The following is a 26,743-nucleotide window of genomic DNA, read 5'->3' on the forward strand; positions in this document are numbered from 1 at the left end:
TATTGACAATTTGACATTCTACTTATCCAAAGCTTATGTCATATACAAGTAACTCATAAACTCCAATAAACTCATATGCAAATTTTTGAAAATTGATAAAAGTTCAATATGATGTCCACTCCATTTCAAATCAATTAATTTTTCTATTTGAGTAGGTGAAAGAAATTCAAAGCAACTCTTCCTTGCATCAAAGGACAATTGATTCCCTCCAAATTATGAATGTAATATTAGTTAAGACCCTGGTTTTCCTCGCAATTTGGAAAAGGTGACTCTTGAGTGAATATAAAACCCTTTGGTTTATGTTTTTAGGCACTGAATAAAATATAATTCATTTTAATTTAATATATCGGGTTTAATAAATAAATCGTTCTTTCTAGGGAGATACATGTGAGATCTATCTTACAAGTAAAACGTTGTAAAATGACAACCGTACATAAATCCAAATACTATCAAGTATCAACAAAACTTAGATTATAAATATATTAAGATGATTTAGAACCAAGGAATATAGCTTATAAGAAAATAGATCAATAAATCGATCAAAACTCAGAAATTATACAGCATATGACCTTAGTCAGACAGAGTAAGTGCTGAAGGCAACTAAATACCACTAAATTTTCAGGTATAAATCACTTAACTAAACTCAAAACCTTTCTAGTATACATATGATAAAATGAAGTTGAAAAATACAATTACATATAACTCAAGTAGTTTCAGTTGCAGTAAAACAAACATCATTATGCAACCTGCTAAATGTGTACCTGAAACAATCTCACACAATGATCAGCTCCACAAGAAGCAAGCTGCACACTCCTAGAATCATCGCTCTTCTTCGCGCTCTGCCATCTCAGACGATGAACTGCAGAAACGTGACACAGAAACGGGTCAAAACGAACCGCAAGAGTAGCAGTTGTTGCTGCAATGTCGCCATCGCTATTTCTGGTGCTGGAGAGAGTCCACAGTTCCACTACACCATTCTCCATTCCCACTGCTAAGAGCCCGTGGTTCTTCTGGCTGTCGACCCCCAGCCAAGATAATGCAGTAATGCTGCTCTGGAACGTCGGCAGAGTCATGAGCACCTTAACTGATGAACCGTTTACCAGTTGCCATATCTTTACTGTCTTATCCCTCGAACCAGTGGCGAATTCGTGGCCAAACGGGTTCCAAGAGCATGCCCATATTATTCTCTTATGGGCCTCCTGCCTGATGACGAGTTCGTGACTTAATTCATCTTGCCCTATTTTGTGAAGTGTCACTCGAACAATCAGTATTTATTTAGATGAATTTTATAAACAATGTAAAGAAAAATGGGTGTCACCTGTATGCTTGATTGCAAATATGGAGAAATGGCGATCTCTAGAAACAGATAAAAGAAAGTTGTTGTCGTGAGAGAACTCCAATTGTGTCACGGTTAAACTGTGTGAATGCAAGCGACCTACAGCCTTCCAAGAGCCTACTTGCCATAGCCATATCTCCGCAACAGAAGCCAACTGTGCCTGTGGAGTTTGGAACTTGGTCATTTCTCAATCCTCAAATGCTAATAAATATTACAATAGTAGAGCTAATTATCAAAACATTAGATAACTCTTCACAAAACGAAATCTCATGCATCCACTATTTAAACACTGAAGAAATCCACATACGCAAAATGCTTCAGTCAAAACGACCTAATTTTGCAAATCTCTCTTGTGTCTACCTTTTGTATTAGGGTAAACAAGATTTAGAACATGGAACAAATTTCCAGCATCATGTGTCCCGAAAAGTAACTCCTCAATTCACAAAAGAGCTCCTCTTTAGTTAAAAGGTTTTTAAAAATGGAAGTAGTGGCAAGATGAAGAAATAAGCACAATTGGGTAAGCTAAGAGAGAGTGAACTCTATATTATAAAACTAACCAATTAATTTAGCATGAAAATGAAAACAAAGAAATAACCTTGCAGGATGAAGCTACTAGCTTTCCCTCATGGTCACAACAAAGAGAAAAAAGTTCATTCCCATGTCCATAGAGCTTGTGGGACTCCGGCCACAGTGTATGCCATGCCAGTTGCTCCTCAATGGGTGGTTCTGTCAACACAGTCGGAACTGCTTCGGGAATAGTTTCAAGGGTATCAATCCCTTCATTGTTATTTATTTCTTTTGACTCTGGTAAAGATGCATAACAAGATAGATTAGTTTTGAATGTGCTTTAGACTTTTCATGCACAAAATCACAACCATACTCATTTTAAAACTTTTTAAGTGGAGAAGCAAAAGTCTCACCATATTGATATATTGGCTTCTGCGATAGTCCTAAAGCAGACATATTTGCACCAAGAATTTGCACATTTGATGGAAGATCGTCAGCATAGCTAGATTTTTGAGAAGTGGTGTGATTCAGTGTCTTCAAAAAGGAGAGGGGAGCCTCAAATACTCTAGCCACTTTCTCGTCAGCCCCACTTACAAATCTGTGGTTCCCCTTACCTTTGATCATTGTCACACAATTAATATCATGGCCATGAACTTGAGGTCGTGCAATTTCATGCCAAGCCTCTCCATCTTCTATTATAGATTCATTAGACCATGCAGAAAATACCCTAGATGTCTGAAAAAGAAATAAGCAAATTGGTACTATTAAATACCACAGGGAGCCAAAGACAACCAACCGATTGCAATCATATCATGCAACGCGTGAGTTTATATCTAGCCTAAAAGTATCTTTAGCCTTCCATTATATCAATATTAAATAAGAAATTCAAATAAACTAGAACAGAAAATGAAGGGCTGGCCTTTATACTAAATTGCATCCAACATGCTCATCTAGGTAATAAAAGGAAGGGTATCTGATACCAACATTTGTCCTTAAACAACTGACAAGCATATCCAGCCAACCGATAAACGAAATTTCCATGAATGAAAATCAATAAGGTTCTTACTTGATCATGGCTAACAGATAGCAGATATTCTCCATCCCTAGACCAAGAAATGTCTGACACTGGTGCAAAATGACCAGAAGGAACTTTCTGAGGTTTCCAATCATCAAAGTCAGTGCCAACATTTTTCCAATGATGAAAAGATCCACCATAGCCATGCGCTAAAATTGAGTTCCCAGTTGGACTCCAGTGACCACCATAGAACCCTAGAGCACAATGACTCAACTCCCCGACAGTTACCATGTTCATCCATATACCAGTAGTCTTCTCAGGCTGCCATATCATCATAGTCTTGTCCATGGATGCAGATAAAATGCTCTGAGGTTGATAACATTCAGTGCCCTCAATAGAGGAGCTTTGAGGAGGCTGCCATTCCACCGAGTACACCCAATCCTCATGTCCGATAAGAAGGGATTCCAGAGATATCTGGTAAGAGAATGAACCAGCTACAAATATAGGACCTTTAATATAAGCGGCCAAACTGGTTTCTTCTTTCGTGCCGTCAGCATGGTTATTTTGTACAGCCATCTTCCATATACGTATCCCTTTGTCTTGAGATGAACTCACAAGAAGAATTGATGGTTCACCATTTGCATATAAAGGTAATGAGAAATCCAGACAACGAATCCAATCATTATGCCCTTTCAGTTCACAGGCACTGACAAACTGGAAACAGATAAACACAATGCATTCGTTTTAGCAAAAGAAAAGTGCATACTAGAGCAGGAACATTAACTAAGATAATGCATTAGATGATACACACTTTTCCCGATCTCTCACCACTGTAGATGTGAATTTTGTTATCCAAACCACCCATGGCTAGAGCTAGGTGCCCACTGTTTCCAGGCAACTCCACAAATGAAAGAGCAACCATAGGTTTTCTACCAGCAACAATAGAATGCAAGCAAGACAATTTGCATTCACCTGAGATATTAAAATAAATAAATATGAGAAATCAAATAGCAGAGAACAGCACATGATTAATTGCACCATACTAACTTCCACTACAATCCACATCAGTTGATATTTGACTATCACAAATGTACCATAGTAGAATGATAAATATAAGAAATTAAGCATTGCAATTGAATATAATACCAATGCAAAGCAAATGCAGATTTGATAGTATAGTATTGCTCAAGTCCAAGCAACTCACCCTCCGCACTTGATGGAAATATGATTTCCCATATGCTCACAACTCCATCAGATGAGGAAGATGCAAATAAAGCATCTGTCTGAGACAGCACAATTGCAGAGATGCAAGTAACACATTTTTTATGCTTTTCTGATACTTGTAGCACATTCCTCCACTGCCATAAGATTTGATTGTGAGATGAGAAGATATTAGAAATGTAGTGCGATAATGACCAATAAGTCAATAATATCCCCAATTCTTATTCATAAGTATCTGTTTTTTTCATTAGAAATAAGTTACTACAGGGATGACAAGAGTGATTATATGTTACTGGAACACTGAATTAGGATATCCATAACAGAGAACATCAAATACATACAAGACAATAAAAAGGGAAACAGAGAGAGTGAGCACTTTTTTATCAGCAAGGGAAAATTCCCACAGCAAGATTTCTCCATCAGCATCTCCAGATAACAGATAATGCCTTTCGAAATTCTTCGCTGCAAAAGAAAATCATATTAATCATAAGAAACTACTAACCACGACCAAATTCAGATAAGCTCATCAGCTCATCCAAGGAAACAAATTTCAAGCGTTAAACAAACATTCAATCCTACTCCACTTCATAAATTTCACTCCACCACGAAAAAAGGGGGGAAAGGGGATTTTTTTAACCAACATAATCACAGGCAATGAACTAACCTCTAAATGCAAACTTGCTGCTCGGCAACCAATGCGTGCAGTTCACAGACGCTTTGTGGCCCGGAAGCGTCGTCAAAATTTGCGCAGTCTATCGAAGAAAGGAAAACATCGTTAATTGACACTAGCAAAAATCAATCAACTTGCAAAATCAAACAGTAGGGAAAAATTGCAGCAAAAACCTTGGGGCAAAATATGGCAACGGCGTTCTGGGCACCAAATGAAATCAAATCACAAGCGCCCCACGAAACGTTGTGAACTATTCTGTTGCATCCTGCTCCTATGAACGCTCTCTCCACTTCCACTGTCATTTCTCCACCTTCAGCTCGCATTAACTCACGCAAATGTGTGTGTGTGTGTGAGAGAGAGAGAGGTTTTGAGGTGGACGGAAGAAGAGGTTTAAGCAGGCAACGGGGAAAGGGGAAAACGACGATTGGAAATAACAAAATGGGCTTTGAGCAGTTACAATATTGGGCTGAAATGGTTTAGTAGTGGGCTTAGTATATCTTAATTGGAATATTCAATTGCTGGAAATGAGTTGGTGGTTTGGTGAAGGGTACAGTTTTACACTTTCACGACACAAGTTCGAATAAACTATCGACAACATTCATCAAAAGTTGGAAGGAATAAACAAAATGGATGATAAAAAATACACTCTTCCTAATTGCCATCAACTTTAGGTTTAATACTTTTAAAGATAAATTTCTCATTGTTATTCCCTTTGTCCCATATTATTTAAGAGATTTCTTTTTATGGAGTACAGATTTAAGAATGGATTATATGAAGGTAAGATAAAATAGGTTGGTGAATAAAGTAAGAGAGCATTAAATAATAGGTAGAAATAACTTAATTAATTTGAGATAATCAAAAGTGGAATACGATTCAAATAACTACAAACAAAAAAAATATTATACTACTCCATGTAAGGCCTTTTAGATTGACAATTGCTCCATGATCAACAAAATCTTTCTAGCATGCATCTATCTTAACTCACGTGCTTGCGGACTAGTACTTTGCAAAGAGGCACTCTCCCGTGCGCGCAAATGAAAACGATGACAAAAAAGGAGGGGAGGCTGCGGTGTAGGAAGTTGGAAACAATGGCGGTAGCGAGGGGGGGATAAAGGAGCAGATGCCAGGGGGAAGGAGTGAAAGGAATTGCAGGGGAGGGGAGAAGATGGGAGGAAAGGAGGGGCCAGACGCGCTGATCGTCAGCACGCTCGTATGAGAGAATTTGTCTTTTATAAATGTCTAAGGGCACTAAAAAAAGCTACATCTAATAGTATGAGTAGCACTTATCAAATCTAAGCTCTTTTTCGTCATATTTTTAGAATATCTCTCTATCTGTTAAGTTCTCCTAGAATAATCATCCTCATTCATGTAGATTTTTGGAATATTTGGTACTCTATTTTAGTTTTGTTAAGTTCCACCCTCTCTCCGTGTACAAGATATATATGCAGTCTCATAAATGCATATTTACATACTATTTCCTTTTGATTTAGAAGTACGATAAAGATTCTTGTGATTGCACCCTTTCATATTTTCAAGATGTGCCACAAATATTTGATCCTCAATTTTTATCAAAAATATGAAAGATAGGGTGAGCCTAGCCCCAAAAACTAGCCTAAAAAGGGAATTTGGTTGGAGAAAAAAAAAGATGGAAAGAAGGTGTAAATAGCAAGGAATCCTCCTTGGGACCTAACACCTCATAGAAGAAAATGAGACAATTCTAGGCTACTTTCACTAAGACAAACACTTCATTTGCTCCACAATTTATGGATACACCACTATAACTGCATACATTTACTTGACCTAATCTATAATATAAAATCAAGCAACCTACAAGTGAGAATTGGATAAAATCTCACAATTTTTTGCGGTTTCGGTTCGGAACCGTAACCGCCGGTTATGGTTTTGGTTTTAACCGCTGGTTCGATAAACCTTGGGCAGGTCTCACGAACCTCTTTCGAAGACGAAGACATTGGTGGTATTTGATGAGCATTTGAATGTCATTTCAATTGGCCGATTACTCTTGGAATCTAACTATGGCTGAAACGTTTGACGCACGGCTCCCATGATCATATCTAAGTAGGAGCCGTACATTGTTCCACCGAGTCATCGACATACTCTCAGATTGATGGTTAGATCAACAGACCAACACACATGGGCATATGTGGTAAGGAAAGTGGGGGTCAATGATTCCCCAATATTTGAATAATTTATAGATGTATATTGAAATCATGCAAAGATTAAGAAATAGAGTAGCGCGGTTGGTTTACTAAAGGGGTGTTCGGTTGGTAAGACTAAATCTCATGATTAAATATGTATCATGTTTGGTTCATAAGATTGACCTCCTCAACTTAATCCTAGATGGATAGTCTCATGATAATAAGCCATAGCTTTCCCCCTCCAATTAAAATAATCCCACAACTTAATTCTAGATGGATAGTCCATGATAATTAGTCATGACAACCGAACACCACCTAAGTAGACTTAACTGGGAGAGGCCCCAAAGATTGATTTTTGATCTCTAGAAAATTATTGAAATAATAATATTAAATTTTGAAGTCATAGATAGTTGAAAAAAAGATGAACACTATAGTATAGTTTATTACTCCGTATTTAATATCATGTGCTTAGCTCCAAGTAATAATGTTATTAATAACAGTTATGTCGAAATTTTTAAAAATACTCCCGCACACGTTTGGGCTCCCATCATCAAAACACACACAAGTTCTACTAGCCTACCCTGTGCTCCCACCCTAGCCATTACCACTATCGCCCCTTGAACGTGCTTGTTTGTATCGTGTTAATTTCGTGCAGATTCGTATCGGAACAAAAATTGCTAGCCCTACCCTATCGATCACCTGTGCAATGTAATAACTGCCGAATTTCAATTCAAAGCGTCGCAACCACAAGTGAGTTCTGATTACGAACCGGCGGTTCAACGCATGTTTATCCCGTTTCCTTAACAAAAATAACAAAACAGAAAATGATAAAGAAAAAATCCTATTCTTCTTCCACCGCTTCCAAGGAACCTCCTACACACTGTGGAAGAAATTCGATTTGGTGAAACCACGCATCTGAGGTCAAACCCCAATCTGCAAATTCCCACAAATTTATTTTAAAATTCACAATTTTTACTTGAGAGTAATCAACCATGGCGATCGCCCAATCTAACATGAATCCGGCGATCCACCTAGCAGCCACCACATTCCGTCACCACCACCACCACCGCCTCCTCCAATTCCGCCACTGTTTCGTCTCTCCGAGAATTGCTTCCTTCCGCCGCCTCTCGCTCGTGTCTGCGAGAGTTAGAGCGTTCTCCACCAACGACACTCAGCCGGCCGATGTCGATAAGCTCCCGAACAAACCTCCGATATGCACCGCCGACGAGCTCCATTACGTCACGGTCAGCAACTCGCCCTGGAAGCTCGCGCTCTGGCGCTATAGCCCGTCGCCGCAGGTACTCGTCGTCATTGGTGTTGGTGGCTTGTGTTGAGTGTGCGAGCTCCTGCATACATATAGTCGATCCACGATTTAATTTCTAAGCAGATTATACTTGATTTAAGATGGTAGGCAGAAAGTGCGGCTGAAGTATTTCAGATTTTGATTGCAAATTGACCTTGAAGTAGAGAATTCCATGTTGAATCCTGGAAATTGCTATATGTACAATTTCGACAGTTATTGTCTTTTTATTAGTAATATACTTATTGAATACGGAAGAGATTATCAGTCTTATTATGGAATTTAAGTTCAAGTTAAATTTTATATGGAAGCAGGCTCCACCGAGAAATCATCCGCTGCTGCTGTTATCCGGTGTTGGAACAAATGCCATTGGATATGATCTTTCTCCTGGGGTTAGTTTGATTCTCTTTCGTGCATCAACGTTACTCATGAAGATTCTTTGAACTGTGACACAATGAAATGGTTTCAGTTGAATGAACAAAGTCTGCATCTGTAACCTTCATTCTGATTTTGTAGATGAACACACCAATCTATTAAGGGGAATGCTTATGAGGTTGAAATATAGACAATGCTGATATGTTCATCGATACCCTGAAATCTAAATGGAACAACTATTTAATATGAGTAGGCAGGATTCATTATCATCCCCAATAGCCATTATCTAACATCATATACGGACATACTGTTATACTAGTTTATTATTAAGACTGGGGATGCATGTATTTTTAAAATAAAGGAAGAAAAGAAAGGAAAACTAATGCCTTTACTTTTGAAAAAAAACATTATTGCAGTCTTCATTTGCCCGATATATGTGTGGCCAAGGATTTGACACCTGGGTACTAGAAGTTCGGGGGGCAGGATTGAGCACCCAAGGGTCGGATTTCAAGGATGTAGAGAAGTCAGCTCATGCAATATCTGAACAAATGGAAGCTGCTGCAGAGAATTTGACTAATGCTACCTCCGTGCAGAGTAAGACTTCTCGTGCAACATCAGAACAGATGGAAGCTACTGCAGATAATACAAATGGTGCTCCTGCCAACCATCAATCAACCTCAGCACTGAGCACGGAAAAAACTGAGATTTCTGTTGTAAATGAAGAACTAAATGGGCTTGCTACAGTATGGGATGAATCGAGACTGGTAACAGAATTGACAGAAACCTTTACACGCTTGTCCGAACGACTTTCTGGCTTTCTTAGTGAAAGTCAATCAAAGATCATGTCAGCGAAATTTTTTGACCAAGTATCAGATCTTTTGGAGGGCTCATTTATATATGACCGTTTTAGTGAAGTAAGGAAGAACCTTTTAAGTTTGCTGGAGAGGAGGCAAAAATCTGGTGTTGCTATCCAGATTAGGGATCTAAGTCAAAAGTTAGTTGATATCATTGATGAAGCTCAGCGTTCAGTTTCGCCTCCACTTTTTGATCTTTCAGAGCGTCTAAGAACAACTTTACAAGATCTCGAGAATCAGTTGGACTTGATTGTCCAATATGACTGGGACTTTGATCATTACCTGGAAGAGGATGTTCCTGCTGCGGTGAGGTGACATTCTGATATTGTTTCTTTAGTTATTATTTCTTTTTTTCTTGTTTTAAAAAAAAACCTTTCTATGTTTCTCCTGTCGCCTATTTCACAGATGGAATACATAAGGGCCCAAAGCAAACCAAAGGATGGCCGGATACTTGCTATTGGTCACTCCATGGGGGGAATTTTACTATATGCCATGCTAGCACGATACAGTAAGTTAGATTCCTGCATAGATGATGCATGATGTATATTCTGACTTCAATAACTACAGAGATACTCTCAAGCTCAACTGCTTGCAATATAAAATGGTTTGTGAATCAATCTCAGTTGTAAAAGCACCATGGCTCTATGCATCTTCATGAGTATAGGAAACGTGACTGTTTTAATATGGATTATTATTCACTTGGGTGATAATCCCTTCATTGGTACTTTCTACAGTTATGAGTAGTTAGTTGTCGCAATGCTTTTTTTTTCCCCCTTTTATTTGTGTAGATTTTTGAAATGTCTGACAATTTGATACCTTCATATTTAATCCTATAACATAATTATGTTAAACACATTTTTGTTGTTGGTGTTGCGATAAAAATATTTATCAGCTACTGTTTTAAAAGGTTCGGAAGGAAGAGATCCTGGATTAGCTGCCGTGGTGACATTGGCCTCATCACTCGACTACACATCATCTAAATCATCTCTCAAACTTCTTATTCCTCTTGTAAGTACTCAGTAGCATTTTTTTTAATCGGATGTGAAATGCTATCTCATCCTCTTTCTAAAATACCTTATACTGTGCTGCAGGCTGATCCTGCTCAGGCTCTGAATGTGCCTGTTGTTCCTCTAGGCGCATTACTATCTGCAGCTTATCCTCTCACGTCCAGTCCGCCTTATGTCTTATCATGGATGAATGACTTGATATCAGCCCAGGACATGATGCACCCTGAGCTGTTAAAGAAGCTCGTTCTCAACAACTTTTGTGAGTCACTGTAACTCTTACAAAGTTCTCTTTTACATTATATGTTATTAAAATGCCCTTGTGAACTATTCTTCTTGCCCATAGTTAGATGCTTCTACAATAACTAGGCTTATATTGAATTTCTTGTTTATATTGTAAGAGACGATTCCTTTTAAAAAACCCGAACACAAACTAGGCCTTGGAAGCTGGTACAACAATAACTTTTTTTAGTGCACATGGTTATTATTGGTTCTTTCTGTGAAATACTTGAAAGCACTTCACTGAAAAAATAATACCAAGCAGAAATTTTTCAACCTTCTCAATGGAATTTTGTTGCTGCTGGCAGGTACTATTCCAGCAAAACTATTATTGCAGTTAACCACTGCTTTTAAAGAAGGAGGGCTCCGTAATAGAAACAGTACATTTTTTTACAAGGATCATCTACCTAACAGCGAGGTTCCTGTATTAGCGCTTGCTGGAGACCGTGACTTGATCTGTCCACCAGAAGCTGTATACGGTTAGTTTATTATCCTGTCAGACATAGCATACTTGCCACATACTTATGCTTACACCAGTCAGTATAATTCAGAGACCGCGAAGACCATTCCTGAGCACTTAGTCACCTATAAAGTATTTGGAGAACCTAATGGTCCACATTATGCTCATTACGATCTGGTGGGAGGACGACTGGTTTGTATACTAACTCTGCCCTCTTCACTTGATCTTTAGGTGCCTTTCTCATAGGTCCATGACTTGGGTTGATTGCTTAAAATTTTACTACCTAATACCTGCAGGCTGTGGAACAAATATACCCCTGTATAATCCAATTTCTAAGCCGTTATGACTCGAATCAGTAGTCGAAAGCAAACTTTACGTTCTCTGGCACAGTATATCATCTTTCCAGAAGTCATTGGTTCTGGTGGTAGGGCAGAGTTAACTTAACTGTGCCAGTGAGCTTTCCTAGCATCCCGCTACATCAACCATCTCATGATTCATGAAGTTACACTACATTTTCACGGCGTAGGGGTGTGGGGAATGCCATTACTTCTAGACGATTCTGAACCTTTGTGACTCAAGCTATGCAGCTTTTGTTGTGGTTTGCTTTCTAGTTTGTAGTGATGCTTTTAATTCCTACCTTCAAAATCAGTACTTGATTTCTGTTTCCCTTTTGCGCGACCAGTGTAAACTAGAATGGAGCATGAGATGTCTGTAAATGATGCCCATCTTTTATATTTATGATGATACTATGTAAATCTAACACTCGAAGCTTGTATGTTATGAAGATTATTCAACAAGTGTTGTGGAGATTATTTTCTGAATACTATATTTATGTGGCTGCAAAATACTATTGAATTTTCATGATGTAGGGAACATAGCTCTGCTTAATTAAGCATTACAACAGGCAACCCCAGAGCTTGGACCACGATCTCATGCTCCTATCCAGAGTGCCAGAACCACACAAGTAAAAAGTCATGGAGAAAAGGTGAGATTTTTAGCCCCACAATTTCGAAAAAAGGCAAAAAATGGCTTATTTTACTTAGACAAGGCAGCAGATTTGCAGACAGGGCATGCATTCTTCTGTAGAAGCCACTGCTTTATGCATTCCATGTGATGATGATGGCCACATTTGAGTATTCCTATTTCATCATCTACCTTGCATCTCTCCTGCATAATTTTTGCATGATTTTAACATTAATACGACGTCTTTTTTTTGCATATCCCACTCGTAGAGGAGGGGGGAAAAGCAAAGAGTTCACCTGGCAAATGCTGCACTCCCAATCTTTGTTGATATGTTTGAATTTCTTTAGACAATTGGATATCTCTGCTTCCTGCAACCCGGTGCCTACGTACCCAATTCTGTCTCCCAAATTAAGTAGCTCCTGTTGTTGCAAAGTTTAATACTATAGGAATTGGAAGGGTGAGAGATTAGGGTACAAATAGGAATCAAGAGTTTCTGTAATAGCACCTCGTACGACATATCATCCACGTCGAGCCTCCAGTGTTGATATCGGTCGTGTTGCCGGAGTATTCTCCCCGGCAGCAGCGCTTGCCGGTTCATCAGCATCTGCATTGGTCATTACAATATAATTATATCAATAGAAATTCACAATGCAGTTTTTACAGCCAAATTTACCTCTATGATTTCTTCGGAAGAACGATAAGTAGTTCGTGACCCTATCCCAACCGGAAATTCAGCAGCTGCATCAACATCAACATCAACATCATTTCTTCTTGCTTCTCGTGAATGCTAAAACAACAAAAACATCCACTTTCCAGCTTGATCACAAATCACTACCAAAACAAAATCAAAGTTACAAAGCAGCATTACATGTTTTGTACCTTTCTGTGTGGTGCAGCTCGAGGTGCAACATCCGAAGCAATACCTATTCCTGGTGGCGTGCAACACATGTTGACGTGAGGAAGATCAACAACAACATTATCCAGATTCCTTCGATTATGCAAAGGTTTTCTCTTCTGATTTCTTGCACCCTTAGCCTCCCACTCAGCCGCTGATCTTATGATCGCCGGCGTCGTCTCCACCGCTTTACACCCCAGTCCTTTAAGCTTGACAAACATGAACACCTTCTTCTTTGATGGGATTCTTGATTCAGCTCCATTGGTTGCTGCAAACGAATTTTGTTGTTGTTTTTCGCTGCATCTTTTGTGCTCTTTTTTCACTTGAGGCATAATTCACATTTACTAGCCTCTGTAGTGTTTTGATACTAGAGAGTGAAATGAGGAGAGAGTAAGTGTTTTATGGGAAAATTTGAACTAAAGGAGGTCTTTGAAAGGAAACAGACAATCTTGATTTTTGGAGGTGGTAGGGAGAATCAAAGAAAAGTGTTCATACATGTCTACCTTATGCAATGGCTTTTTGTTGAATGTTTTACTTTTAGCTTTTTTGTCCTTCACTTGTTAAACATATTTTCTCTTATGTCCATCTCCGTACTATACTCTGTCCCATACAATACTAGTAATACTTGCACTAGGAGTACTAGTAGTTATTTCTTCAAGATATTACGAGTTCATAATTTAAAGTAAAAAATCAAAATGTGGATCTTTTTAAGATTATAATCCTCCCTCTGTGACCAATATTACTATTTTTTCATTTCAAGGGGTTTACAAAAATTAATCACTTTCTATATTTGGTAAAATTTTCTTATTGTTATACTATTAAAAAAATTACTTTCTCCGTCCCCTAATAATTGTGCACTTTGGTTCTGGCACAGGTTTTAAAAAATAAAATAAAAAATGAATTGAAAAAATTAGTGGAATAAGGATCTCACTTTTATATATATGTTTTACAGTAAAAAGTGAGAGTGGACAATTAATAGGGGATGGACAAAAATGACAATAGTGGATAATTAATAGGGAAGGGGGAGTATAATTTTTTTTTATATATAAAAGGACTTCATTTACTTTTTTTTTTCCCTCTCTCAGTCATATATTTATCAATTTTGTATAAAATTCATATTGTCCATTGCTAATATTATTGGTAGTACTATAGACTATATATAGTAGACGGTGGAAAGGGAGTATGAGTTTCAGATTGTTAAAAATATTGTTTCAGAGAAACTCTATTCGTATGCCTGGTGTTTGTGACATTGCCATAGCATGCGTATGAATATGCATTGCTATGGCCTTTGCTGGTTTTGAGGAAAAACTGCAAATGAGGTTTTTCAGTTGAATATTGGTATATCAATGACTGATGTCCTACCTTTTTTTTATTTTATATATTCGCTAAATCTTTTTGAGCGACATACTCATTCAAATATTCTAATTGTGTCGACTCCACATCTTGTTTCTTAAAAGCTAATTTGACTAATAAACAGTTCAAAAAGTTTCTCATCATTTTTGTTGTTAGTGGATTTAGAGGTGGAGGTAATGACATTAAGCCGCGTTTAAATAATTGTATTTTAATTGATCAAATGGGAAAAAATTTAGGATCGTTTCTTGGCCAGGCCACTTTCCTATTGGGCTTTATTATAAAAGGCTGTCGGCCACCTAGCGTCGCCACAAGGCCCACGAGACTAGACCTTTTTTTATATATAGTTCTTATTTTCTACGATGGAAGTCTATTTTATTATGACACATATTTTAAAAAAGGTAAAAAAAGTGGGTTAAATAAGTTAGTGGAATATGAGTTCCACTTATATATATTAATTTTATAATAAAATATGAGTGAAATAAGTTGGTGGAATGTGAGGTCTACTTACCAAATAGGACCCTGTGTGATATATTAAAATGATAAAATAAGACTCTTTAGGATAGATTAAGTATATATTATTGCCAAAGTAATAATAGGGTTTGCTGGGATTAAGTGCTCAATATATTGCCAAGTTTTACATATTCTTATTGGCAAGGTAATACTTTAGAACTTCAGATTTTCAACTCACATCACAAAGTCACGCTTGGAAGTAACACATTCCTGTGCTATTCACTCAACATAATCAAAATCATGCATGTTATTGTGTCATTCAAACCAATCTCAAGCTTTCCAAAATCAAGAATCATATTTGAATATACAATGAGAAAATTATTGAAATAAGGTACAAATGAATTACCAAGCTAAGACATAAAGTTAAGCAACAATACAAGCCTCACAAGACCAGCTCATGCTAGATTATAAAGAACTAGATAATACTAGCAAAAATCTGCTCATGACCCATGAGCATAAGATTTTAGAAATTCAAAAATACAAAAGTGTGGCTTCTTTTTTGGTTATTTTCACTTGTTTTTATTAAGATATGAATTCGTACAATGGTTTTCCATATACCACCACTATGATGTGAGCCTCAAACTTATTGATTTCTTTGGGGAGCATCTTGCCAACTGAATTGCGCCTCATCCTCCCGTTATTTTCCCGGTTGAAGGTTGACGCTTTTCACAGTGTCGACAAGCCGGTCCCAACTTTCCGGCCAACTATGTCCCCCAAGATCGTAGTTGATTGTTTAGTACGAGAGTTACATTGGTAGACATAATCTTATGGTATGCTAATGAAACAGATGATGCTTATTCTAGACATGAGTGTCCCCCCTCATTAAAATTTGTCCAAGACATGGATTATCTACCCCATCACCACTTTCTCACCTATTTATCTTTCCTTGCCCAACCAATCCCCATCTTATCCACGATAACTTCAACCATTAACTACATCCATCCAAACAAAAACACAAGCTCCATTTACATCACAATAAAATCCCAAAAATAATAAAATTTGTGGGGCTGCATCTACTAGTGCAACGCCACAACAAGGCGTTGAACTGGGCTCACGTATTAGATATTAAACTGATATCAATAGGTACTAATTCCCATTAGTTCCCTCAATATGTGACAACTCATGAACTTCATTTCATTAAAAAAAATAAGTCTCTCTCTCGTAGAACTTGTCCGAATCTTGAAACATGCTACAGCATTTTGCAGCACAGGAAATGCTCTGCGCCAAACACCGTGACGTGCCCAGCGACAACGGGTCACGTGTCGTGCTGCGATGTACAAGGGAGAGGTGGAGTTTTGTAGCAATATGGGGATGCAAGAATGCAAGAATCTCACACATCTCTTACCCCTTAATACAAATACTGATATGTGTTGCTGAATTTAGAGCCCATCACCTGTCCTTTTCCTTGCAATTTTGTCCAAACACAATACATGTTGAGAATGTCAGAATTTCACAACTACTACCTTTATCATTGGTCATGGGATAAAGCCCCCCTTGTCTTCCTTTTGTCCCCTCCACTATTTTTCTCATATATACTTCCTTCCATTTTTTACTTTCATTTCATATTTCCTTTCATTTTTTATTTTAATTCTAGTTTTCTATATGGATTCAAGCTACCTTCTAAATCATGCAGCCCTTTCCTCCTATCTTGGAAAAGAAGATTCTAGCATCATCGATTTGGGGCTGAGCTTGCGCATTGTGCAGCCCGATCCTGCTTGCTACTCTCAGCATTCCCATGGTACTGCATTAATTTCGTATTTTGATTTACGTCTATTTTGAGTATTTATAGTGTTTAATCATTTTTCGTGTCTCCAATTTTTAATATTTGATTTATGTCTAGTTCGCATGATTTATATGTGCATCAACTTAAGAATTCGACGAGCTGACTCATCATTATATCCGTGCAACGAGAGATAAATTAAACTTTTTCCGTAAAAATTGAGATTTTAAACATTAATTAGTTGTGGACATTTTTAGACAACTCTCTAAGTTGAGACATAATTACAAAACCATTATATTGAAAATGTGGGTGATTAAATGTAGAGAATTACGAGATGTTGGTGGAGTGGCCGAAAAAGAGTGAGGATTTGCAGTCAAAGGAAAATTGTGAGGAGGAATGTGAAGGGATTGAAAGCAAACAGAGATGGAGTTATGTGAAGGTTAATATGGATGGAGTGGTGGTTGGGAGGAAAGTTTGCCTTCTCCACAACATGGACTATTTTACCCTCGCCCTTCAACTCGAAGACATGTTTGGTACGTTACGTTTTCACCAAATAAATGTAAGAGAGACGAGAGAATAAAGTATGAGATACGTTGTGTTGTTTAATCTACAGGGAAACAATCCATGTCTGGATTGAGGCTGTTTCAATCAGACTCGCCGTTTTCGTTGTTTTATAAGGATAAAAATGAGCAGTGGAGGAAGGTTGGAGATGTTCCATGGAAGTAAGAAAATTATTTCTGATATATAAATGAATTAATTATGTTTTTGAAGTGTTAATTAATGTGTGTGGTTGAACAGGGAGTTCGTGGAGGGGGTGAAGAGGCTGAGAATTGCATGCAAGGATGAAACAACTCGCCTTTCTTCTTCTTCATCTTCATCTCCATTCTTCAACACTCTCTGACTTGATTAAACTATGCTGTAATATTCACTAAAGTGCTGTACTACTAATTATCTAATGCCAACTCTTGCCATTGATGACTATGGAGTTTAGATTTACCACGGTCTTCATTTAATTTTTTTATGATTTATCTCCATTTCGCGTTTTATATATTTATGATATGGCCATCCTTTGTAGTTATGAATATTGTGGAGTAGTATCTGTTTTAAGAGCTAAGGAAATGAATTTATCCTTTGTTTCGGGTATATAAACTGGTGTGGGAACATATATGAACTCTTTCATGGAAAGCGGTGTAAATCGAGTTCTTTTGGAATCGCTGATCAATCCTATTTTCGATATGAGCATTTGACATTTTAATCTGATTTTGACCATTATTAGTATATCACACAAGTGAGAAAGAAAGAACCGACTCTAATTTGTTCAGTGATAGTGTAATTCAGTCTCTCAATCTTATTTAACTTAGGTATACACAGTTCAATTTTTAGATGCAATTAAAACATTAAAGACTAGTCCATGAATGATAACTAGACGATATCACAACTTTAATAGATAAGACTCTTCTCCTCTCTTCAATAGGTTGAGATTTCAAGTAATGAATAGGTGAATAGGGAATTAAAAGTTACTCCTATTATTGGTATCTTTTTTTAAAAAAATGTACTATGAAATTTGCTAAAAACTATTGAGATATTTAAAAATTATCCAACTTGTGTTATGAATACGAACGTCCGATCCTAAGAGCTGGCTATAAATAGGACTGTTTAGGGACTAGGAAAGCAACTGGCCTAGTTTATCGTACTTATGTTATCGCTCATATGATTGCATAGAAATTATTGAGGCTTGAATTTGCATAGAAATAATTGAGGCTGCATTTAAAACAACTATATATAACAATTTCAGTAAGATTTTTACAGTCGAGACACAAAATTCCTCAGTAAAAAAATTGTTAAATACTACTACTAGTTATTTCAACTGAAAAGGGTAGGAGTCTAATCAAAACATTTAGTGATTTATACGAGTTATACTAGCATTTTTAGCATAGTAGCGATTGCGAATTATATTTTTATTATCACCTCTTGCTCACACTTTATTGGTTCAGGTTTTTATTAAGTACTCATCTTTTACACAGTGCATCATTTTATTCACTTTTATAAATATGCAATATATATGCTTCCTGTCACGACCACAACTCCCTAGTGCTAGTGAGCGTAGCTATTTCGCGACTAAACAATTCTCAATAATCAAGGGACAACATAAAAAGGATGACATCACTTAAATCAATAGTATCAAAGGCATATGGGTACATAGTCAAAACGTGTTCAGAGTATCAAGACTAAGTTCATAGCTTTCTAGCACATAATTCTAGATTTGCAGCGGAAGAGTCCAAGACAAAATAGCACGTATGAAGACATGCTACTTTGGGCTACCTAACTACTTATTTAAAATGCTTGTCCCAACACCTTCGCCTGCTCGTCCACGTTCAACCTGCACATTTGAAAATAACATGCAGGGCTGAGTATTTGATATACTCAGTGGGCACATTGCCAAAAATAGTTCTATCTTTAATTGTCAATGCCACAGTTGAGTTGAAATCACGTTTTGAAAGAAATGCCCACCTCAAAAGCTAAAGCTCCTTCCGAAAATTTCCTTAACTTGGTCTTAGATGACGTTCGAAGACGTCCCTTTAGGAAATAAAATGATACTTAATTAGATTTTGAGATATCCATTAAGTTTAAACATGAATGCATCCTAAGTGCGTGATCATTTTATTCCTTTTTCCTTAATTCATAAGAAGTCCTTGAGCACTAAATAAATCTTGCGATTTAGTTTGGTGTGGAGGTCTACCAATTATTCGTTTAACGAAAGAGCGTTACCTCCTATATATTTTATTCAAGCACTAAAATAGACTCGAGGTCTATTCATCGTTAGCGCAAAAAATTCTGAAACAAAAAGTATTTATTCGTGCACTTAACTTAAGGTCCGGAAAATTAGACTTATCCTCGTGACAATAAATATCGGCCATTATTTAAATCCCTACATAGGAGAGTCCATGATTTAATTAAATTCTTAGTCCATTCATTAATTTGTTGGTGGCCCAATCCAAAATAAATAAGAGGCCCAAAACAAAGAAAAAGGGGAGAAGCCCAATTTCTCCCTAACCCATAACCATCGACATCTCTCTCTCACTCCTTCACTCTCTCAACCGAAACCCTAAGCGGGAGAAGTGTGGCGGCGCCTCCTCGTCGCCCGTCGCTAGGAGCTCCGGCCGGCGCCTCCCTTGCGTCGCCGGAGGTTCCGATGTCCTTCCTCACAAACCCTCGGCTTAATCTCTTCTTAGAACAAAAATCCCCAATTTCAAAACACGTCCGACCTTAATTTCTTCGCCGCCTCACCCGTCGCCGCCATCTCGTCACCAACGCCGCCATCCCGTCACCGCCACCTCGCGGCCGCCCTTATTCCCGGCTGCCCGACGAGCAGGGCTGCCGCCCGCTGCGTCGTTCAGCGCCGCTCAGCCATCTCCGTCTTTCCCCTCTTCTCCGGCGACTCGCCGCTGCCTTCTTCACCTCAGGAGCTTAGGCTCGCCGTGGAGTTCCCGCGGCTGCCCTCGCCTCTAGCTTCAGCGAGTAGTGCCGCCTCGCAGCCCTCCGTCACCGTCCAGATCGGGCAACCCAAGTGCAAATCGTAAAGCTAAGTCCTTTCACCCCTTTTGTTTATTAGTATTTTGATCAAAACTTGGGCAGTAGCAATGTTGGAAACGTTTTGATTGTTGTGATTTGAGGTTGTGATCTTGGATATATACTTTAGTTTACTGGAAAGAGATTGATCTTGAAAAGGTTATAGTTTGCTACTGAAAATTAGCATGAGGGCAGCCTATTGTGCTCTTGTTCCATTTATGAGTTAAAGTTCTTCAAAGGCTACTACTGCTATGAGATTTCTCTAGCAAATTCTACATCCTTGAGCTAGCATGATGTTCTAAACAAGGGCAGAGAGTGTGCTTGTGTTACTTTGATTGTGCTTCCTAAGTTGTGGTGCCTCTATATGATGATATGTAAAGCTATTGGGGAAGGAAGATGGAGGTGTATTACCTCTGGAAAAATCGAAGGAATGGCTGTCTTTGCTGCCGTTCACCTTGTTCCACCCTCTACTCTCGGTTTGTGCTGAAATTTTGAAGTGTGTGTGAAAGGGAGTTGAATGTGGTGTGGAGGGAAATTTATAGGCAGATTGGTGTACTTGTGAGCCTTAAATGATGCTGCTGAAACTCTTGTTTCTATCCAGCAGCATATCTCTCTTTTCTTGATCTTTTGCAGCAACTTTAACTGAAACTTGGTGGTATACTAAGGGTATATTGCAGCAACAATCCTTTTTGCTGGTTCTTCACCACCCCTTTTATTTAATTAAACTTGGTGTTTTGTCTATGCATAAGTACTCTTGCATTAATACACTTTGTTTGATTTTTGCAGGTACAAGCGAGAGAATGCAGGGGCTGTAAGCTGCTGGCTGTTTTAGTACTTTTGAGGGTGGAGAGTTTTTGTTCTCACATAGTTATTGTCACGAAAAGGGGTATTAGGGAGCCAACTTTGCCATCCTCAAATTCCCTTTTGTTCCCCTTGCATTTAATACACTTGTTTATCTTTTGCAGGAGAAAGAGACAACTTGGCTGCCACCCAACTGTCCCGAGAAGTAGGCTCGCTGCCCTGGCTCAACGGGCTGACCGGGTAGGGTCGCGGTGGTGTGCGAGGGTCGCGGTGGTGTGCGACTTGGGCTCGAAAAAAAGAGGCCCAAAGTGTAGTAAAAGAGCCGACTTTAGTTTCTTAGCCTTTTAGCCCATACTTGTATATTTTGTACTAGCATTCAAATTTCCTTTTTCTTAAACTCTTAACTCACATGTACTTAATTATGTAAGCTAAAGTGTAGTTCGGCAAGTAGTTGAACTTTCTTAGTTAGGAAAAGAACTCTTCATATTCTTCCTCGCTAGTTATGTATCAAAAAAAAAATATGGAATTGCTTTGGTTCGTTCCGACTCTCACTAAGACACGTGAAAAACATTGTGCACGTTCCCGAAACTCGGTGGGAGTGCCAATCTGTACGCCACAGGACCCACTTCTTCTAGAATTTCGTAGGGTCCGATGAAACGTGGTCTTAGCTTGCCCTTGACGCCGAATCTCGAAATCCCTTTAGACGGAGATACCTTTAGAAAAACTTTGTCTCCCGCCTTGAACTGCAGGTCGGTTCGGCGAGCATCCGCGTAAGACTTCTGCCTGTCTTGAGCTTCCTTGATTCTCTCACGGATCTGGCGGACGATCTCTATCATTTCATCTACAGAATCCGGTCCAAGCGTCTTTCTCTCACCGACCTCATCCCAGTAAAGTGGTGATCTACATTTCCTCCCATACAGTGCTTCATATGGGGCCATGTTTATAGTCGCCTGATAACTGTTATTGTAAGCAAACTCTATAAGTGGCAATACTGGCTCCCATTTTCCTCCGCGGTCGAGCACTACGGCCCTCAACATATCTTCTAAGGTTTGGATTGTCCTCTCAGACTGCCCATCAGTCTGTGGATGGAATGCCGTACTGAAATTCAACCTGGTGCCTAGCTCTTGCTGCAGGCTTATCCAAAACTTAGAAGTAAATTTCGGGTCACGGTCTGATGTGATCGTCACCGGTATTCCATGTAACCGTATGATCTCTTGCACATAGATCTGAGCTAACTTGTCCGATCCGTAAGTGATACGAACTGGTACAAAGTGGGCGCTCTTGGTGAGGCGATCTATAATCACCCAAATAGCTGTATTTCCCCGTTGGGACTTTGGCAATCCTGTCACGAAATCCATTGCAATGTGCTCCCATTTCCACTCGGGAATTTCCAGGGGTTGCAATTTCCCATAGGGTCGTTGATGTAGAGCCTTCACTTGTTGACATGCTAGGCACCTTTCTACAAACGACGCTATGCTCCTCTTCATGCCATCCCACCAAAAATGCTTCTTCATATCTTGATACATTTTCGTACCTCCTGGGTGGGCGGTGTAGGGTGTCTCATGTGCTTCACTCATGATCTCATTTCTGAGAGCCTCGTCATTGGGCACACATAATCTTCCTTCAAAAGTGAGGGCGTTATCCGCTTCTTCGCGGTAACTCACCTCTTTTCCCGTCCTCACTTTAAGTCGAATTTTAAGGGATGATGGCACCCTGACATGCTCTAATATCTAAATAAAATCAAGTACATACCGGCCATAAATTTTGAATTGAAAGGTATGCCAGAAAAATAGAATAAGAAATCTCCATAAGGTTATAAAACTGCATAGGTAATACTCCTTCCGTCCGCGATTAGGAGTCCCGGTCACTTTTGCACACCCATTTTAAAAAAATCATAAAAAAATACTCCCTCCGTCCCCCATTAAGAGTCACACTTTTCCATTTCGGTCCGTCCCCAATTAAGAGTCGCACTTCATTTTTACCATAAATAGTAAGTAGGTCCCACATTCCACTAACTCAATTTACTCACATTTTATTATAAAACCAATATAAAAAAATGGGTCCCACATTCCACTAACTTTTTCAACCAACTTTTCTTTATATTTTTTAAAACCCGTGCCCGGTCAAAGAGTGACTCCTAATAGGGGACGGATTGAGTAGTAGTTAAAGTTGAGAAATGATAAAGTAAGAGAGAGAATAATGTTGACAGTAGTCTTAACAACATTATTCTCTCTTTTACTTTATCATTTCTCCACTTTAACTATTTTTTTATCATTTTTATAAAATGATTGAGCAAAAGTGACCGGGACTCCTAATCGCGGACGAAGGGAGTATTATGCTTCTGGAACACTTAGAATAATTAATTAGATTGATTGACCCTGAGTAAACATAGGAACAAATTACAGCACATCATGAAAAAGAAAACACACCAAAATTCTCAAGCCATGCCAAACAAGAGAACTAACATTGACTTAATTGGCAAATAATAAATCAACTACTGTTAGAAGAATCCCTAAACCCAAATTGCCTCTTTGACCATTGTTCAACAACTTGTCCATCTTAATTTCCATGATTGGCGGATGGATGAGGATGCCTACTGTTATAATCTGTATGACCAAAGAAATATGAGCACGATTGGAGAATACCTACTGACCTACTCCTTTATACACTTGTCCTCAATACTGTCAAATATCATAAATCAAGAAAAATTTTGGATTTACTATAATCATCCCAATTAGAACCGTGTAGTACTAGGTCTGCTCGGGTCAGTTCCGTTATACGCAAAAAGTCCGGCCCTTTTCAAGCATAGTCTTGGCCGGAGGCGAGCCTAGCCGGGCATGGCATGACCCTATCTCAGATTGACACTTTTTATTTCAAATTTATCACTTGTGATTTAGTGAAGTTCGGACTTGTCAACGAGTTGAAGTGACTAACGGTCATATGATCTAGAATCAAGCTTGGATGCTGTGATGTCCCCACCAATCCCATAATTATCAGCGCCTACGGATATTTAATGATTTTTTGTCACATAATCAACAATTTTCACCACCACAAAGTAGAATACATCTCCAATACCAAAACAATGCAATAATTTAATCAGATTCGTATGTTACAAATGAATAATTTCACCAATGCAGCATCGCACAACCAAAATACCAAAAAAATAACAATAAAACAAATACGCCGCTTAACTCACAAACCAACACGGCCAATTTTGCTAAACCGGCTCGAACGAACTTTTAATCACGGGAAAGTGGGAGTCTCTTTCCAAAGCATCGAAAACATGCCTCATTGAAGGCCTCCTGTCAGGGCTACAATGTGTGCACAACACTGCAATCTTCAGCACACCAATCATCTCTTCCTCTTCTCTTCTACCACCATTTTCTTGAATTAAATGCAAATCCAATATTTCTGAGAGAGGCCTCTTCTCTTCAATGCATAGCTGCACCCAATTCACAAGATCCACCACTGATCTCCCAGTCACAACTTCCAACAGTATCATCCCATACGAGAAGACGTCCCATTTTTGGGACGCCTTCACCACCTTCGCGGCCTCAGGAGCCCGATAGGAGGCTGCAGGAGAGGCCCAAGTTGGGACAACCTCCGAAGACACATAGCTCCCCTGCCTTTGGTGGTGGTGGTGGTGCTTCTCCGTACCCACCCCACCGGCTATGTGAGCAAGGTGGCCGAGGCCAAAATCAGAGATCTTCGCCTCCATCTTGTGGTCGAGTAGTATGCTTGATGGCTTTAGATCACCGTGGACATATTTCTTGGGACTGCATTCATGTAGATAAACTAGGCCTTTTGCAACTCCTCTCATGATCTTCAATCTCATACACCATGGAAGAGGATTGTTCCCTGCAAAATAGCAAGAAACCAAGTAAGAGATCGAAACTACAACAATCAAGAACGCATTTTTATGAGGCTAACTCACCATGGATGGCTGCAGTGAGATTCCCATTTGGTAAGAAGTCATAGATGAGTAACTTCTCATCAACTGACCAATAATAAGCTCGAAGAGTTACTAAATTTGGATGTCGTAGCTTTGCAATTGCTTCAACTTCACTTTGGAATTCCTTAAACCTCTGTGAGCCTCCTTCCCCTAGCCTTCTAACAGCCAAGGTAAGGCCATCATCAAGCACAACTTTGTACACAATCCCGATCCCGGTCTTGCCAAGAACGAATGCAGACGCCTTCAAAAGCTCGTCCAGGTCAAAAACCACCTCTGCATCCAAATGCACTAGATCATACTTCTCTGCATTTTCAGATAAAGAGTCTGACTCTTCCCCCAGGAAGCATGAACACTGCTTCCTACCTCCACCCCCCTTCTCACCGCCATTAGCCCGGTCTCTCCTCATCTTCGCATATCTCGTGTAACAATAAGAGAGTAAAAATCCTATCACACAAATGCCAACAGCATCACTCACAACAATGGCAGCTACAGTTGCTTTACTCAGCCCCTTCTCTCCATCAACTTTCCCAACACTCTCCCCATCTTGGACAGGGTAGTTATAGGGAAAGTATGGCAATGAGGAGGGCGGATTCGCCTCATTACTCGAAGAACAAGGGTTCTTGAGAGGAGGGCCACAGAGACCAGGATTCCCAACAAATGCAGTTGGCCCTCTATTCACCAAAGCACCATTTTGTGGAACTGGACCAGTTAAATTGTTGTATGTTAGATCAATGTAAACTTTCTCAGGCAGATTTCCAAGACTAGCCGGAATCGAACCGTTGAACAGATTATGAGACAAATCAACGGTTCCTATCAAATTAGACAAAGACCCTAAATCATCAGGAATCACACCACCAAATGCATTATAAGAAAGATAAAGCTTCTCCAACAAAACCAAGTTCCCCCCAATCCCAAAAGGCAAAACCCCACTAAAATTATTATGACTGAAATCAAGATACCTCAACCTCTTGCACTGAAGCAACGCCAACGGAAACGACCCACTTAACAAATTGTTCGAAAAATCTAAACTTTGAAGTGATACAAGGTTTCCAACCTCAAAAGGGAGAGGCCCAGAAAAGGAATTCCCATAAAGAACCAAACTTTGCAGAGCAGGAGCGTTAAAGAGATGAGAGGGCAAGGCCCCATGAAGCCTATTGCTCCTCAAGTTGAGATGGCGGAGCTCGGAGAGAGAGCCGAGAGAGGGAGAGAGAGAACCAGAGAGTTTCTTGTTGGGAATGCTAATGGAAACAACTCTGTGTTGTTTGCATGTGATGCCATTCCATGAGCATGGGGTTTGGTCGGAATAATTCCAGTTGGTGAGTGAGCTTTGAGGGTCTGAATCAATGGATTGCTTGAATGAAAACAGAGCTATGCCTTCATCGTTTAAAGAAGTCACTACAACAATATTGGTGCAGTGAAGCAAGATTGAGAGGACGAGAGAGAGTAGAGCTAACATTTGCAAGAAAATGAGGGATGCAACCGTTGGAGATGCAGCTGAGAGTGGGGGAGATAAGAGGTTTATGGAGATTGGTTTTCACTTTTCTTTTGAGTTGTTAATTGGCGCAATCACCGAGAATAAAACAAGAGTATATCATGAAATAGAAGTGAGCCTATATTTGTGGATACGGAAATTGGACTGTACCGTTATATGTCAGTCCTCGGAAACATTAGCTTAGATTCCTCCTCTACTTTTAAGTTTAAGAAATTTTAAAACAAAAATGATTGAAATTTTTTCTGAGTACAAATAGTCTAATTTTTCTATTTTGGGTGTCCAGAAAAATAGTTTAATTTTTTAAAATGAA

At 39.0% G+C, this 26,743-nt stretch overlaps 5 protein-coding genes and 1 long non-coding RNA gene across 12 annotated transcripts; 3 read left to right on the forward strand and 3 right to left on the reverse strand.

Annotated features, from left to right (window-relative positions):
- Positions 1–638: 638 nt before the first annotated feature.
- On the reverse strand, positions 639–5,160 carry LOC125207945 (elongator complex protein 2). The gene is made up of 10 exons (XM_048107466.1): positions 4,923–5,160; positions 4,744–4,831; positions 4,456–4,541; positions 4,063–4,216; positions 3,670–3,830; positions 2,910–3,572; positions 2,257–2,578; positions 1,932–2,140; positions 1,319–1,496; positions 639–1,237 (listed from the first exon to the last, which is right to left on the reverse strand). The coding sequence occupies exons 1-10, from the start codon at positions 5,070–5,072 to the stop codon at positions 750–752; spliced, it is 2,499 nt and encodes an 832-aa protein (XP_047963423.1). The 5' UTR covers positions 5,073–5,160; the 3' UTR covers positions 639–749.
- Positions 5,161–7,739: 2,579 nt separating this feature from the next.
- On the forward strand, positions 7,740–12,802 carry LOC125207946. 6 transcript variants are annotated; one of them, XR_007174041.1, is made up of 10 exons: positions 7,740–8,203; positions 8,520–8,597; positions 8,997–9,740; positions 9,840–9,942; positions 10,342–10,442; positions 10,526–10,700; positions 11,026–11,196; positions 11,269–11,369; positions 12,047–12,310; positions 12,410–12,802. XR_007174041.1 is itself a non-coding variant. In XM_048107468.1 (9 exons), exons 1-9 carry the CDS (start codon positions 7,898–7,900, stop codon positions 12,053–12,055), a joined length of 1,788 nt encoding a protein of 595 aa, XP_047963425.1. In that variant the 5' UTR covers positions 7,740–7,897; the 3' UTR covers positions 12,056–12,313. The 6 variants fall into 6 exon arrangements, 3 of the variants coding, with proteins under 3 accessions (XP_047963425.1, XP_047963424.1, XP_047963426.1); XR_007174040.1 differs by having other exon boundaries at positions 12,047–12,162; XR_007174039.1 differs by lacking the exon at positions 12,410–12,802 and having other exon boundaries at positions 12,047–12,162; positions 12,233–12,313.
- LOC125207947 (E3 ubiquitin ligase BIG BROTHER-related-like) lies at positions 12,205–13,490 on the reverse strand. The gene is made up of 5 exons (XM_048107470.1): positions 13,020–13,490; positions 12,814–12,927; positions 12,646–12,744; positions 12,437–12,559; positions 12,205–12,344 (listed from the first exon to the last, which is right to left on the reverse strand). Exons 1-5 carry the CDS (start codon positions 13,365–13,367, stop codon positions 12,213–12,215), a joined length of 816 nt encoding a protein of 271 aa, XP_047963427.1. The 5' UTR covers positions 13,368–13,490; the 3' UTR covers positions 12,205–12,212.
- Positions 13,491–16,481: 2,991 nt separating this feature from the next.
- Positions 16,482–17,614, forward strand: LOC125203310 (auxin-responsive protein IAA32-like). The gene is made up of 4 exons (XM_048101626.1): positions 16,482–16,636; positions 16,942–17,151; positions 17,232–17,340; positions 17,417–17,614. The coding sequence occupies exons 1-4, from the start codon at positions 16,501–16,503 to the stop codon at positions 17,517–17,519; spliced, it is 558 nt and encodes a 185-aa protein (XP_047957583.1). The 5' UTR covers positions 16,482–16,500; the 3' UTR covers positions 17,520–17,614.
- Positions 17,615–20,235: 2,621 nt separating this feature from the next.
- On the forward strand, positions 20,236–21,527 carry LOC125204788. 2 transcript variants are annotated; one of them, XR_007173647.1, is made up of 3 exons: positions 20,236–20,883; positions 20,975–21,074; positions 21,154–21,527. It is a non-coding gene; the product is annotated as an uncharacterized LOC125204788 (long non-coding RNA). The 2 variants fall into 2 exon arrangements; XR_007173648.1 differs by having other exon boundaries at positions 20,236–20,854.
- Positions 21,528–24,050: 2,523 nt separating this feature from the next.
- LOC125204470 (receptor protein kinase-like protein ZAR1) lies at positions 24,051–26,507 on the reverse strand. Its single transcript, XM_048103134.1, has 2 exons — positions 24,924–26,507; positions 24,051–24,847 (listed from the first exon to the last, which is right to left on the reverse strand). The coding sequence occupies exons 1-2, from the start codon at positions 26,395–26,397 to the stop codon at positions 24,207–24,209; spliced, it is 2,115 nt and encodes a 704-aa protein (XP_047959091.1). The 5' UTR covers positions 26,398–26,507; the 3' UTR covers positions 24,051–24,206.
- Between the last annotated feature and the right edge of the window lie 236 nt (positions 26,508–26,743).

Source organism: Salvia hispanica, chromosome 2 (assembly GCF_023119035.1).
Source record: "Salvia hispanica cultivar TCC Black 2014 chromosome 2, UniMelb_Shisp_WGS_1.0, whole genome shotgun sequence".
In the NCBI taxonomy this organism is placed as follows: domain Eukaryota; kingdom Viridiplantae; phylum Streptophyta; class Magnoliopsida; order Lamiales; family Lamiaceae; genus Salvia; species Salvia hispanica.

Coding starts and splice junctions, on each gene's coding strand:
- LOC125207945 (XM_048107466.1), bottom strand. CDS start 5,072: ATGCGAGCTGAAGGTGGAGAAATGACAGTGGAAGTGGAGAGAGCGTTC. Junction 4,542..4,743: donor CAGCAAGTTTGCATTTAGAG/GTTAGTTCATTG, acceptor TTTCTTTTGCAG/CGAAGAATTTCGAAAGGCAT. Junction 2,579..2,909: donor TATCTGTTAGCCATGATCAA/GTAAGAACCTTA, acceptor TTTCTTTTTCAG/ACATCTAGGGTATTTTCTGC.
- LOC125207946 (XM_048107467.1), top strand. CDS start 7,898: ATGGCGATCGCCCAATCTAACATGAATCCGGCGATCCACCTAGCAGCC. Junction 10,443..10,525: donor TCAAACTTCTTATTCCTCTT/GTAAGTACTCAG, acceptor ACTGTGCTGCAG/GCTGATCCTGCTCAGGCTCT. Junction 10,701..11,025: donor GCTCGTTCTCAACAACTTTT/GTGAGTCACTGT, acceptor TGCTGCTGGCAG/GTACTATTCCAGCAAAACTA.
- LOC125207947 (XM_048107470.1), bottom strand. CDS start 13,367: ATGCCTCAAGTGAAAAAAGAGCACAAAAGATGCAGCGAAAAACAACAA. Junction 12,928..13,019: donor GAGCTGCACCACACAGAAAG/GTACAAAACATG, acceptor TTGTTGTTTTAG/CATTCACGAGAAGCAAGAAG. Junction 12,745..12,813: donor CTTCCGAAGAAATCATAGAG/GTAAATTTGGCT, acceptor TGACCAATGCAG/ATGCTGATGAACCGGCAAGC.
- LOC125203310 (XM_048101626.1), top strand. CDS start 16,501: ATGGATTCAAGCTACCTTCTAAATCATGCAGCCCTTTCCTCCTATCTT. Junction 16,637..16,941: donor CTACTCTCAGCATTCCCATG/GTACTGCATTAA, acceptor GATTAAATGTAG/AGAATTACGAGATGTTGGTG. Junction 17,341..17,416: donor GTTGGAGATGTTCCATGGAA/GTAAGAAAATTA, acceptor GTGGTTGAACAG/GGAGTTCGTGGAGGGGGTGA.
- LOC125204470 (XM_048103134.1), bottom strand. CDS start 26,397: ATGTTAGCTCTACTCTCTCTCGTCCTCTCAATCTTGCTTCACTGCACC. Junction 24,848..24,923: donor TCTCACTGCAGCCATCCATG/GTGAGTTAGCCT, acceptor GCTATTTTGCAG/GGAACAATCCTCTTCCATGG.